General features: G+C 50.8%; 2 protein-coding genes across 2 annotated transcripts; both read right to left on the bottom strand.

Annotated features, from left to right (window-relative positions):
• Positions 1 to 4,217: 4,217 nt before the first annotated feature.
• COL26b_002541 (putative secondary metabolism biosynthetic enzyme) lies at positions 4,218 to 5,415 on the bottom strand (the record flags this gene model as incomplete). The annotated part of the gene is made up of 2 exons (XM_053175456.1): positions 4,218 to 4,223; positions 4,300 to 5,415. The coding sequence occupies 2 exons, from the start codon at positions 5,413 to 5,415 to the stop codon at positions 4,218 to 4,220; spliced, it is 1,122 nt and encodes a 373-aa protein (XP_053040460.1).
• Positions 5,416 to 10,270: 4,855 nt separating this feature from the next.
• COL26b_002540 (uncharacterized protein) lies at positions 10,271 to 11,750 on the bottom strand (the record flags this gene model as incomplete). Its single annotated transcript, XM_053175455.1, has 2 exons — positions 10,271 to 11,680; positions 11,733 to 11,750. The coding sequence occupies 2 exons, from the start codon at positions 11,748 to 11,750 to the stop codon at positions 10,271 to 10,273; spliced, it is 1,428 nt and encodes a 475-aa protein (XP_053040459.1).
• Between the last annotated feature and the right edge of the window lie 875 nt (positions 11,751 to 12,625).

Below are 12,625 nucleotides of genomic sequence, written 5' to 3'. Positions count from 1 at the left end.
ACACACCAGCTCACTTGGAAACACCTGTCTGGGTGTTTGTGTACCTGTCTACATCATTGCCGCTTTGGAAGGCCAGGATGTACACCACCAACAAGGTCAGTCAAGTTCATGATAAAATATAACCGCACCGTCTGACTGTGTGCAAAATCTTCCGACCAACACAACCAACTCTTGTTTCCCTTCGGGCTCACAAGACACGACTTGACTTTCGCTCTGAAGTTCCCCCCAAATATCGTCAACAATGTCGGCCAAGACCCAGTTAACCTTCGCCGACCTCCCAGCGGAATTGAGGATGATGATTTGGGAGCTCGCTGCTTCAGTCCGTACATCCCGACCAGGATTGCACTTCATTCCAGTGAGCTCTGTTCCGCAAAACCCACCCCCACGCCCCCCCAAACGTTTGAAATATACTCAGAGTTACATTGGCAATACGCCCTACCCTGTCACAGTTAAGGATGTCGATGTTTCGTCGATAGCTGGGAACGGGTCCGAGTACTTTCTCGACGCTGGTCTGTGGACTGCATGCAGAGACTCCAGGGAAGCAATGAAAAAGAAGTGGAAGGAGGTAAAGAGGAAGTACGTTCATAATGGTGGTCCTATCAGAAGAGACCTTACTCCTTCAAGAATCGGTCTTATCTGCGAAGGTGACAAGACATACGGTTTCTCAGTAAATCCTTTGGAAGACCTGCTCTGTTTACAAATACCCCAAGATGCAACTTACAACAACTTTGAATCGCGGATCAAGCTCCCATTTTGGAACGACTATTGGTACGGACAGAGAGGCTATTGCAGCATTGCTTTTGAGTTCGATAGCTCTTGGGCTTTTGATCCGAGCAAGAAAACTATAGCGGAGTTGCGACAGACGCCCGGCCCGAGAGCGTGCTTTCTAAACCTCTTGATGGATATGACTGCGCGCTCTGAGGATGATGGAAGGGGCGAAGCCTTCGACACATTAAGTTTGGTCGACCGAAGCGTTCTAAGAAGGCCAGATTGCCGCAAGTACTGGGGAGAAAGAGTATTCCATGCCCAGAACCGCAAGTTTGGAAGAGTATACGATCACAGTGACGTGGTAAGAGAATCCCCAACCTCTTCAATGAACGCACTCGAGTTCGTCAATATACTCAAAGAAGAAATCCCGCATCTTTGGGTCAAGATAAGGTGCGATATTGCGGTATTTGCCCGCAATTCCAAGCTGAAGTCCAAGCCGAGGCCCAATCATAGGCCGAAGCGTGTTAAGACAGGCAAAGTTTGGGTCGAACGAATCTAGACGATAAAAGCTACTACAGGATATTTCGTTGCATATTAACATCAGGCAGACCAGCTCACCTGTTCGTTATTGCGTGTGGGGTATTCGCTACGACAATATTGAAGAAGGCGAGGTTTCTGGGGGTTGGGGCCAGGAGAGATCGTCATTCTACCCAAAGATATAGTTAATTTCTTAGATCTACAAACATCCCTTCTAAGAGACCGCCGTTTGTAGAAGTGCAAAATGGCCTCCGTCAACTGCAGATCACCTTTTATGATGATTAACCAATGTCATCATAACAAGCCTAGGAGTTAAATCTGCTCTGAAAAGCCAGAACTAGCCGGAGGCCAATTACGGTTCGTAGCTGACTTCATGTCCATTGGGATCACCAGGGAAAGCATGTTTCTCAAGCCATCTGTAAGCTTTCAAAACTGCGAGCCAGCCCTCCGACGAATGATCACGACTTGCATCACAGATGTGAGGCGCGTCTGGCACTAGAACCAAGGATACGTCGATGCCCCGGGTTCTCATCTCTTCGGCTGTGCGACTGGACTGTTGCCATGGGATGAGATCGTCGGCTGTTCCGTGTATAAAGAATGTGGGAGTCTGGAAACAGCCGTTCTTTACTTGGGCCAGCGGACTACACCGTCGGATCTCCTCTGTCGAAGGCTGTGGCAGGTTGTTCCAGTCCGTCACCTCGGCTCTTTTGGAAGCTGCGAGTTTTCTGCTGGGTAAACCATCAATGATGATTGGTAGCGTTTGGGCTTTCCAATTCATGTGTAAGATAATACGAGAACGAGGATCAGTGCGAATTCGGGGATCCGAAAGGGGCTCCCAAGCACCGATGGTTCCATAGTTGGCAATCTGTATCACATGATAGAAGTCAGTAACAACTCGCCTTTTACGGCTTAAGGTAGTTGAATGAGGTGGTCAGGGAAGCTTACAGGCTCATCTTGGACGGCCTCTAGAACGTCATATTCTTCACCCAAGTCCTCTGCTCCAACGGGTTGAATGGGAGATTGCCACCCTGTACTTGCAGATCAGCATTCATACACAAGACGCAAGCAACATGTTCAACTCACAGGCATCCTCATAGTCAGTAGGACAGTAGAAAGCCAAGATGGCATTTGGCGGTCGAAGCCCTCTCTCTGGTGCCGTCCATCCAGTCGACAATGCCAGCTGCCCTCCGGAGGACCATCCCACAACCACGATGTTGTCTGGATCAGGTCTAATGTCGGGGTTCCTCAGTTTGATGTACGGCAGTATCTTTTGAGCCCATTCAAGTGCATCGCATACATCAACCATGGGACCGTCAGCAAGTCGGGACTCTGGGCATAGCCGATGGTCGAGGCTGACTGGCAAAAGCCCCATGTCAATCATGATGCGCGTCTGCGGAGGTCTGATATCCTTGCGGGAGAAAATGATGTGACTTCCTCCATGTATCATCAGAGCTGATCGCTTCATGTTAGAAATTCCCCGTTTCCAAGCACCTGCTGGGCTCTGAGCAACCCACCGATCGGCATCTTCTTGGCTGGGTTTGCCACTTGAGGATAATAAATATCCGCGTGAATCTGTTGGGACCCAACTGTTTTGTAGACCACTTCCTGCACGTCAATCTCTACCTGACCGCGTTCGATTTTGTCGGCACCTGTGTCAAGTCGGGTAGACCCAGGCTTCTGAAACCCACATATCACTCTGACAGTCTTGGCCTCGAGCGACTGTCCATCAGACCATTGTACATCTGCAAAGCCTGCGCTTGAAAAAGCCTGTTGCCAATGTTCCGCATCAGCCAAGGCATGGGAACGACCATCGTTAAAAAGCCACCAGCCCTCCAGCAGACCGACGATTATATCAAAGACGTACAGCTGCCGAGTTGGCGTCATCTCAATCAGGGCAAGGGCACCATCTTCACGGAGCATCTTGCGCAGATTGGCCAGGCTTGAGGTTATGTTCCTAGTTGCGTGGATGCAATTCGTTGATATGATGACGTGGAACGCCTCAGTGAGCTCAGCAGTCGGCTCGCTCTCGATGTCCAAAATCCCAAAGGTCATGCCGCTGATTCCTGCGAAAGAAGTCTTGGCCTTTTGGACAAGTGATGCAGATAGGTCGGTGAAATGGTACTCGAAAGGGATTCCGGCTTTGACCAGTAAGTCGACGACATGGCGCGTTGTTCCTCCTGTGCCAGCTCCAACTTCTAGGATGCGGAATGGGCCAGAACCGCTACTATGACTGAATGATCGACACAAGAAATCGCCCAGCAGATGAGTGGCTGTTACTAACATGGGCCACTCTCGATAAAGATCGTCGAGCCACTTCTTGTTTGCTCGGTTGCCGAAGAGCACTTGGAGGGCGTCATAATCTCCAACGAGGCACGCAGCAAGATGCGGCCCTACAGCTCTTAGCAGGTGACGAATTGGACCGTTTAGGGGGTGCTTGTCTATGATATCCTGGAAAACCTGTTCTCCTGATGTCGTTTCCATAGACTTGGTAGTCCTAATGAAAATTTCCCCTGAAGACTCTATGATGTTTTCGTCTTCCAGAAAACGGTACAGCCGACGGACTAGCTGTTGATGACGGGGCAGAATGCTTGCTATAATCGGCACCTTATCTCCAGGACTGAGCGCCTGTAGATTGCACCCTAACGTCTTGAAAGCCTGTGATACGTAGGCCAGGACCAGACGAACATCGCCGGGGTGGATCTCAGACCAATAGTCGAGAGCGTTCCTCGACGCCCCGAACCGGTCAAAGTTGAGCCGCACCTCATCAAAAGATTCGTGAATGGAATTGATGGTTGGCAGTTCTTCTGTCTTCGCATGGGACCCACCGCATGACCCTGGTGTGTCTTTGAACTCCCTCGGGGGTCGTTCCGCAGACCGTTGGATTGGTAAGCTTGACTGGCTTTGCGACCCTCCATTTCCTGTCGATGGCTCTGGAAAAATTTGAGATGCTGCGCTATCCTCGTTCGCAGACTTTAAGCCTAGCTCTCTATCAACATGAGAAACGATGGCGTTGATATCGGTAAACAGTAAAAACGTAGATAAATCAATTGTCACATTCAGTGCCGAGGCAATATCACCAATCATCTCAGTAGCCCCCAAGGAGTCAATGCCAACATCAGGAAGAGCCTCTTTGCCGGAAAGGTCGTCGATAGGAATGTCAGCGATACTAGCCGCGATCTTGAGTACCTCCAATCGTTTGCTAGTAGGCCGGCCCTTGTTTCTGATGCTGGCCTCTCCGGACGTATTAGTCTCAGATGGGAGAGTTGTCTCCTCTTTGGAAATGACGGATGACGAGGTTGAGTCCTTAGAGGAGCCACGTAAAATCCTTGTGAGGGATGTTCGAGATATCTTCGTAAATCCCATACCAAATGCGACGAGGACCATCTTCTTGGTCTGTGCCTCAGAAACATAAACATCGACGGACACGTTCTCATCGTTTTCGGGAGTCATATTCGCAAGAACAACCCAATCTTTGACATCCGGTGAGAAAGCGGGACCGAGCTGCAAACGCTGGATTCGATGGCAGACCAACAGGCTGTCGATGGTTGTTGTTGTACTGAAGTAGTTGACTAGGAAGCCACCGAATTGCAAGAAGCTGTCAATCATTGGCGTGTCGACAAGCCGCTGATCGAGCGTCGTATGGCTGTCGGACGAGATTCTTACCACACCTGCGGCTTCGGTCCCCAAGCTGGCGATGGCCTTTATCCCCTTGAAGGCATCTGAGTACTGTACGACTCCCTGAAATGCTCTGTAGATATGCTTCCCTTGCATGGCCTCCGCATCAGAATGCTCCATGATGTTTTGCCAGCGACAGTCTCCGATTAGCGATTCAAATCGGCGGAACTCTTGTGTGACTCTAGGGTCGTTTCGCTCTCTGATGTGCACCATGCCAGTCGTTGTCTCCTGCGCCTCAACCTTGCTTTCGCCAGCCTTCTGTGTGGGCTCCACTGTAATAGAGAAGACCCATGACGGCCAAGAGTTGTCCACGCGTCGCATACTTAGAAGAATTTCAGGAGGCTCTTCGTCCGATTTCAAAACAACCGGTGCCTTCATAGTGAGATCTTCGACTGTGGGCCTCCATACGGCGAGGTCCAAATTTTGAAGCTTCAGAGCAGCTCTGGAGACGGCCTCAATGTACGCCGAAGCCGGCATGCTCGCATAGTCGCACATGATGTGTCCCTTCACCAAGGATTGAAAGCGCTCACTTTTGGCTGATATCCTGAAGTAGCTCTCCGTCGAACCGTCACCTTTGATGAGAGACAGAAACTCCTCAGGTTCCGGATCTTCTGTCGAAGGCCGAGCCGGACTTTCTGCGCCGTATTTTAGACCGATATAAGGTAACCAATGTCGAGTCTTCTGAAACTGGTACGGCGGCAAGCTGAGAGATTGGTATTGGTGTCTCTGACGTCGGTGGAATGGCCAGTATTGCACACTGTGCCCTTCCTTCCACAACTTGATCGCGACATCAACGAGAGAAACTTGAGCAGACGAGGCAGTCAACTGTGGGCCCACGAAAGAGTGACCGTTTTGAGTTTGAATGCATGACCGAACGAGCTGAGTGGCGGAGGTCCCTCGTCCAGCCTCAATCCAAGTAGCTCGGGGATGTTTCTGTACAAGCCGTTCAATCGCATGATGGAAACATACTGGGCCTCTCATATGTTCCACGACAAGATGCGCATCAGGCATATTATCATCATGTTTGTCGCTGCACACTTCAAGGGGAATCGTTGGAGTCTTCCAGCAGAGACTCTCCGCAAGCTCCAAAAGCTGTTGAAGCAAGGGTTCTGTGAGGGCCGAATGAAATCCGTGGGTGACATCCAAAGTCTGACAACGAACCAAGCCACGCATCATCTCATCACGAGTGATCAAAGTTTCTGCGTCCCGGATAGCCTTAGCAGAACCAACGACAACGTGGTTTCTGGGTCCGTTGAAACATGCCACCTCAAGACCCTCGACTTGTCTAAGTAGACGAGTGACGTGCTCTCGATCAGCGTTCAATGCAAGCATTGAGCCTGGCTCAGGACCCCAACACTTCTCCACAAGGAATGCCCTGCCTGCCACTAACTTCAAAGTGTCGCTCAGTGACAAAGCCCCAGAGATGCAAAGTGCTGTGAGTTGGCCGAAGCTGTGACCCACAACTGCCTCTATCTTGAGCCCACAGTCCATCCATGCTCTGGCTGAGGAGTACTGAATTGCGAACAAAGCAGTGTGTAGCGTTACAAGGTCTGAGATTGGGGTTCGCTGGAAGATCGCTGGAAAAATGCCCTCGAGTCCGAGGTTCAGACAGACGTGCTGGCAACTGTCCAGATGGTGTCGTAATATTTGCGATGATTTGTACACATCTTCTGAGAGACCAACATAGCGACCGTCTTGGCCACCAAAGACGAGGATGGTCGGCGGCGGCGATACAACTTTTGTTATCAAGCTACACCCTGAAGCCACCTGGGAGAGAATCATCTCGAGCTCTTTCATATCAGACACCGTTGTCGAAACGACAATTTTAAGAGCATGATTGGCACGTTGGGCCAAGTGAAAGAGAATGTCTGGAAGATCGAAAGCTGATGGCTTCGCTGAACCCATGCGTCGCACCAAATCAAGTACTTCCTGGGCATATTCCGACAGCGATTCTTCAGTCGAAGCGGATAGGATGAGCGGCCATTTTGATGGTGCAACTGGCTGCTCATCTAGTGACCCCAAGTCTGACTCATTTCTAGGGGCATTGCGGATCATCACAACTGAGTTGCTTCCAGCGGCGCCATAGTTGTTGACACAAGCGATTCGATCTCTTGTGTCCCATGGAGTTAGTTGTCGGGGAATCTCCATCTTATCAGGAGCCAGTGTCGGTATGTTGGGGTTCAATGATTGAAAACTAGCCTGCGGGGGTATGAGGCTATTTTTCAACATGAGAAGCGTTTTGATCAAGCCGGCCGCACCAGAAGCTGCTTCAGCGTGGCCAATACTCCCCTTGATAGAAGAGAAATACAGCTTCGACGTTCTGGAGGCCCCACCGAAAGCTTCTCGCAGACTGGAAACCTCGATCGGATCACCAACGCTTGTGCCGGTGCCATGGGCTTCGACGTACGACACATCCTCACGTGTAACGTTCGCCAAGTCCATGACTTTTCTCAGAAGACTCGCCTGAGACTTTGCACTCGGCACCACTATGGGCCCTCCTTCATGGTTCTGGTTGGTAGCAGAGCCGATAACAACTCCAAGAATATTATCGTCTTCTTCGAGAGCAGCGAATAAAGATTTCAAGACGACAACACCGACGCCTTCGCCACGACAGTATCCGTCGGCATGGGCATCAAACGGCTTACATTGACCGTTGGGACTCAGAAACCCCGCTGCCTTCAGATCCCGGTAGTCATGCGGGCAGGTGATGATATTCGCGCCTCCTGCGACCGCACGGCTGCATTCTCCGGACGCAATGGCACGGCAAGCGGTATGTATAGCCACAAGCGAAGACGAACAAGCCGTATCAATAGTCATGGCTGGTCCGCTCCAGCCGAAGTGATGACTGATGGCACCACTCAGATAGGATCTACCAGTGCCCGTCGTTGCATATGCCGTAGGAGGGTGGCAGCTTAGGTTCTCGGCATAGTTGTTCATCACGGCTCCGATGTAACATCCGTAGTCTTGTGGATCCGAATGCGTCTCTGGACTGAGTTGCCCTGACGATGATAGAGCTTCGTACACGACCTCAAGCAGCTTTCTCTGCTGCGGATCACAAGCCGTCGCCTGTCGGGTCGACTTATCGAAGAACTTGTGATCGAATGTATCGTGTTGGTCAATGAAGTTACCCCACCATTTGACCTTGGAGACGTCTTCGGCAAGTTGGTCTAGTCCAACTCGTTCAGGTGCAGGAACAACTGTTGATCGCCCGGCCGATATGAGATCCCACAACTCATCGACCGATTTGGCGCCGGGAAATATCCCAGCCATACCAACGACTGCGACAGCGTGTGGCGGGAACTCAGACAGTGTACGCTTTCTTTTCGCGTCTGAAAGTGATTCGTAGTCGCAATTTAGACCTGTTGCTCCCTCACCGCCGATGCTACCTGGTGGGGTATTGGGAGGTGTCTGCATTTGTGAATATGTTGCTTTCCCTTTCTTGGCGAACCCATCATGAGCCGGTCTCGCGGAAAGTCCAGGCGGATGTCGCAAGCTCAAAAAGCGAAGATCCAGATATCCAACCAAGGATGGAGGGAAGTGCTGTGAGACGCCTGCCACCGCGACGCAGATTTGTCCCGGTGGCAGAGAACCAATTGCGACTTTGAGCGTCCGATACCAGTCTACAGGCAATAATAGGGTATTATTCAATATTGCTCGAACGAGACTGTCTCCAGTGACGAACCTCCCATCATTTGTGGATCTGACTGGGACGTGTAGCCGGTCTGGATAAGGAAATCGTAGGTCGAGCTCCTGTTCGAAAAAGTGGACGAGTCGTTCTACTTCGAGAGCATATATAGGAGAATGAAATCGTCCTCTAATCGGGACGTCAGCGACGAGCCCAACTGTTGTGAGGGAATCTTTTAGACTCGACAGGCTATGCCGGGGTGTTGTGAGTGTGACGGAAGCCTCGTCGGTAGTCGCAGAAACATAAGTCTGATCAATTAGCTCCTTGATTCCGCGGGTCGGAGCGAGCGAAATGGTGCATACCTCGGGAAACTTGCGAAGTATCTTCTCAATCGTCTCCTTATCCTGGGGTACATTCTTTCTCCCCCTGATTGAGACACAGCCTGACTCAAATCGGACCCTGTCCCTTTCAACGTAGGCACCCACACAGACTGCTAGCTGCAAGGCACGGATGGTAATATCAAGAAGCGCCTCTTCAGTCTGAGAAGCTGCCACAGTGACAGCACAGAGAAAACCAACACAGAAGCCGCAAATCCCCCCTGTCTGGAGCTTTGGTAGTATGGCCAACTGGAAATCTCCACTACCCAGCTGCCTTGCAAACAGAATGTATTGGATCATTTGTACAAGGAAATTAATTGGAAAAGCGATCATAGGGGGAAGCCCCCCCTCATCACAAGGGAGCAACCCATCGTTGGTGAGCCATCCTGTCAAAGATTGCAAATATGACTCCCCTTCAACTTGCAACAACTCAGAGTCGAATTTCGTCAACCTGGGCCAGATTGAGGGTAGTTTGTGAATGGCTGTAACAATTTTCGCGAGCTGTGGAGTGGAATTGAGGAGACGGCGTAGCTCATAAAGATCCTCGTGGGGCACTCGTCCTTGAGGCCCAAACGCCAGCATAGAAGGAACTGATTTGCGAATTTGGTTCATTGCGAGGCTGTTTGACCCGGTTGAGCTGTTGCAAAAATCGATGGTTTTCAAAGCCTGTTGGCCGACTTACAAATAGAGAGGTTCAATTTCGACGAGGAGTTCCTCTGCCGACAGTCCCATCAGGAACGACCAGCTGAGGTTTTCCGGACCGCGTGAACGCCATGCTGAGCGGAGCTTGGATCAAGAGACGCAAGGAGCTTTGACCGTCAATTGCGCATGGATAGAACTTCAAAGTGAGCTCATAGATCAGCCCGTTCGTGATTCATGAGAACTAACCGACATGCTTGCCAGCATCGGTGTTTGACGCCGAATGCGACTCCATCGTATACAAACAAAGTAAGAATCCGGATACCACACTCCAAACTTTTCACGCATTACATGACTCCGCTAATGTTCTCACCGGCAGCTATGATGGTGGTGGGATGCCGGAAACCTTGCATTGCAGCCTTTTACCTTTGTGTTTGCTCAGCTAAACTCTCCTCCACGCAACGGTCTCATTTCCTATGCATGTGCACTGCAATATTCTGCCGTGTGGATGGGATCGTCCCGAGCTGCCACCGCGGAAGGAAAGCAGAAATTCCTTTGGGTCAGCGGGTTGCATCCATGACACGTGCGACCTGTTTCACCGGGTCGTTGGTCTGAAGATCCAGGAGGGTCGCCGGCATGTCTTCCTTGCCGCGCAAGCGAGAATTGGAGTACGAACTTTATTGCCCAAATCGACCAACTAACTACCATTCTAGAATCCTGTGACTTGCGCAGCAATTTCTCTGTGCACTCCTGCAGCACCTCCATGGCGCTTGGGATGGTGTCCCTCTGGTGCAATGTATGTCGTAACCTGCAGTTTGCCCCCTCTGATCATCATCGACAGCCACATGTGAACACCGCGAGAGTCCTTCAGCTCCCTGTGCGGTATGATGTCGCGAAGAGAATCCCAGTAGGCGTCCACATATTGACCTCGACCATTATCTACCATCCATTTGGTGATTGCCTCTGCAATCGCCTGATCCTCTGCGCCGTAGTGACATACTGGAATGTAAAACTTGACGTCGGGTAACTCTTGTTGACGAAGCCCGATGTCAAAGTAGTACGCAAAGGTCCCCCAAAGGCCTGCAGTGTCAACGCCGTCGGTTGAAACGTTATATCGGGGTGCTTTCGGGAGATCTTGATCCTGAGGGAAGTCTGCAGGGAGATTGCAAACAGCCTTCATCAGCTCCCAGGCCTTTCCAAGTAGATCTCTGGGGACTTCAATCCTGCCTCCCATCGTTAGAATGGACTTGACACTTTCGAACGACGTGCGAGCCTCGACGCAGTAGAGCTTGAGGCGCGCATCCGCTGGACGGACAACGTCGATGCCCAACCAAAGCGGTGTGAGTGTCAAGCCCAGGTCTGGCGCCTCTCCTTTGACAAATGAGAAAACGGTGCCGATGGTTGGTGTATCGGGGACCGCAGAGGTGATAGCATCTTCCCAGACGGCCATGGGAGTAAGACCGACTTGACCGAGCTTGCGCGGGAAGAAGTATGCCTTGGGGAGGATCTCGTTCCCCAGAAACTCGAACCCGAGACATACATTTGTCATGATTGGGCGTTCATTAGTCTCCAGGTACTTGTGTTGTGCTGCGTCGTAAAACTTCCCGATGAAATGATTAAACAAGCTCATGTCGAGAGACGGAATTTGGGGTGCCATGGAGTACAGCATCTCCGTCGCTGGTTTGATGTTCAGAGGATCCATATACGTGCCCGCAAATCGACTGAATGGCTCCATAACCATACGAATTTCAGGCTTCGTGCCGGGCTCATTCCATCTCCAGCTGTACTCGATGTGTGTTCCATCCAGAGAAAGTCCGCTGTCACCCTTTGCTGAGCCCAATGCAAGCACGCGAGGAGACGATCCCAGTCGCGGGGCTACCTGGTGATAGATGAAAAGGAGAAATTCATATTGGGCCTCCAGACTGTAGTCCGCGTTGCGAAAAAGCGCAGCGAAATGAGGCCCAACCATGCTCCACCAGTAGTCGCTGTGCTCGTCCCTCGGTGGCAGCCATTTCGACACTGATAATAGCGCCGATTTGGTGACTAGGCTGTTCTGCAAGTTTCCGTTCGTATTGATCTTAGTTCTGCTAACTCGAGACTTCGTTTTGTCTTTGAATGGCTGATTATTGCGTTCAGCAGCCAAGCTTGTCACGATATTTGATATAACTCACCGAGTCCCAAAGTGGCATCCTGACTACTGAAGCTGATTCCATCTTTGTCGTCGCGAATCGAAGTAAGTTTTCACTACTACAAGCGAGTTGTGATGATCCTCCCAAAGTGTTTTGTGTGGGTCGCGTTGTTTAGAGAGAAGAAGTTGATTCAAAGGTTCTACCAAAGAGTGTCTGACGCGATCGGCGGGATCCCACGCGTGAGGTCGGCTGAGCCATTACCTGATCCGGTCCTCGCGTACTACGGACCTGGTCCTGGAAGGATCTGTTCTAGCTGTTAAACTGGAAGTCTCTCGAGTCAAGAGCGCTGAACGAAGTTGTTGCTTTGCGAAACCTCCGAATAATTTGGGTTGATGTCGTGATTTCTTGAAGTTCTCAGGGTTTCGGATATTGCTAATACCATTCGACCACGGATTAGTCCGCGGTTGTGATATTACGTTATGATGTTGTAGAACCTACGCTCGTTCCCCATCTCAGTGGTGTACACACAGAAAGTATTCTGCCCGACAAATGCTCGGTAGCTAGCTCATGAGGCCATGTTCGGAGTGATAGAATTCTGTTTGCCGGAAATCTAACTAGATCTGGAAGTTCTTTCAGATGATTTGCAAGGTTTCCCAAGGCTTTCCATCCCAACACTGGTCGTCAAACTTTAGTTCTTGTTGGATTAGCTTCATCCCGGCTTGTGTGGGAGGCACGCGATGGCCACGGAGCTGTTCGTTCGGTTGGCCTCTGCCGTGCATCAATGCGAGTAATGTTTTGATCCATGTTTGCACCCCACCTTGGGTAGCAAAGAGCACCCAAGCGATGATGGCAAATGTGCTAGACTAGATGTCTAGATTGTGTCTGAGGTGAATAGATCGCTCCTTCGTTGTACGCAAACTAGGTGATCTGCACTT

Source organism: Colletotrichum chrysophilum (assembly GCF_026319265.1).
Source record: "Colletotrichum chrysophilum strain AFK26 chromosome Unknown scaffold_13, whole genome shotgun sequence".
NCBI classification, from domain to species: Eukaryota; Fungi; Ascomycota; class Sordariomycetes; order Glomerellales; family Glomerellaceae; genus Colletotrichum; species Colletotrichum chrysophilum.
The sequence above is the reverse complement of the archived record's forward strand: the minus strand, read 5'-3'. Positions and strand labels throughout refer to the sequence as shown.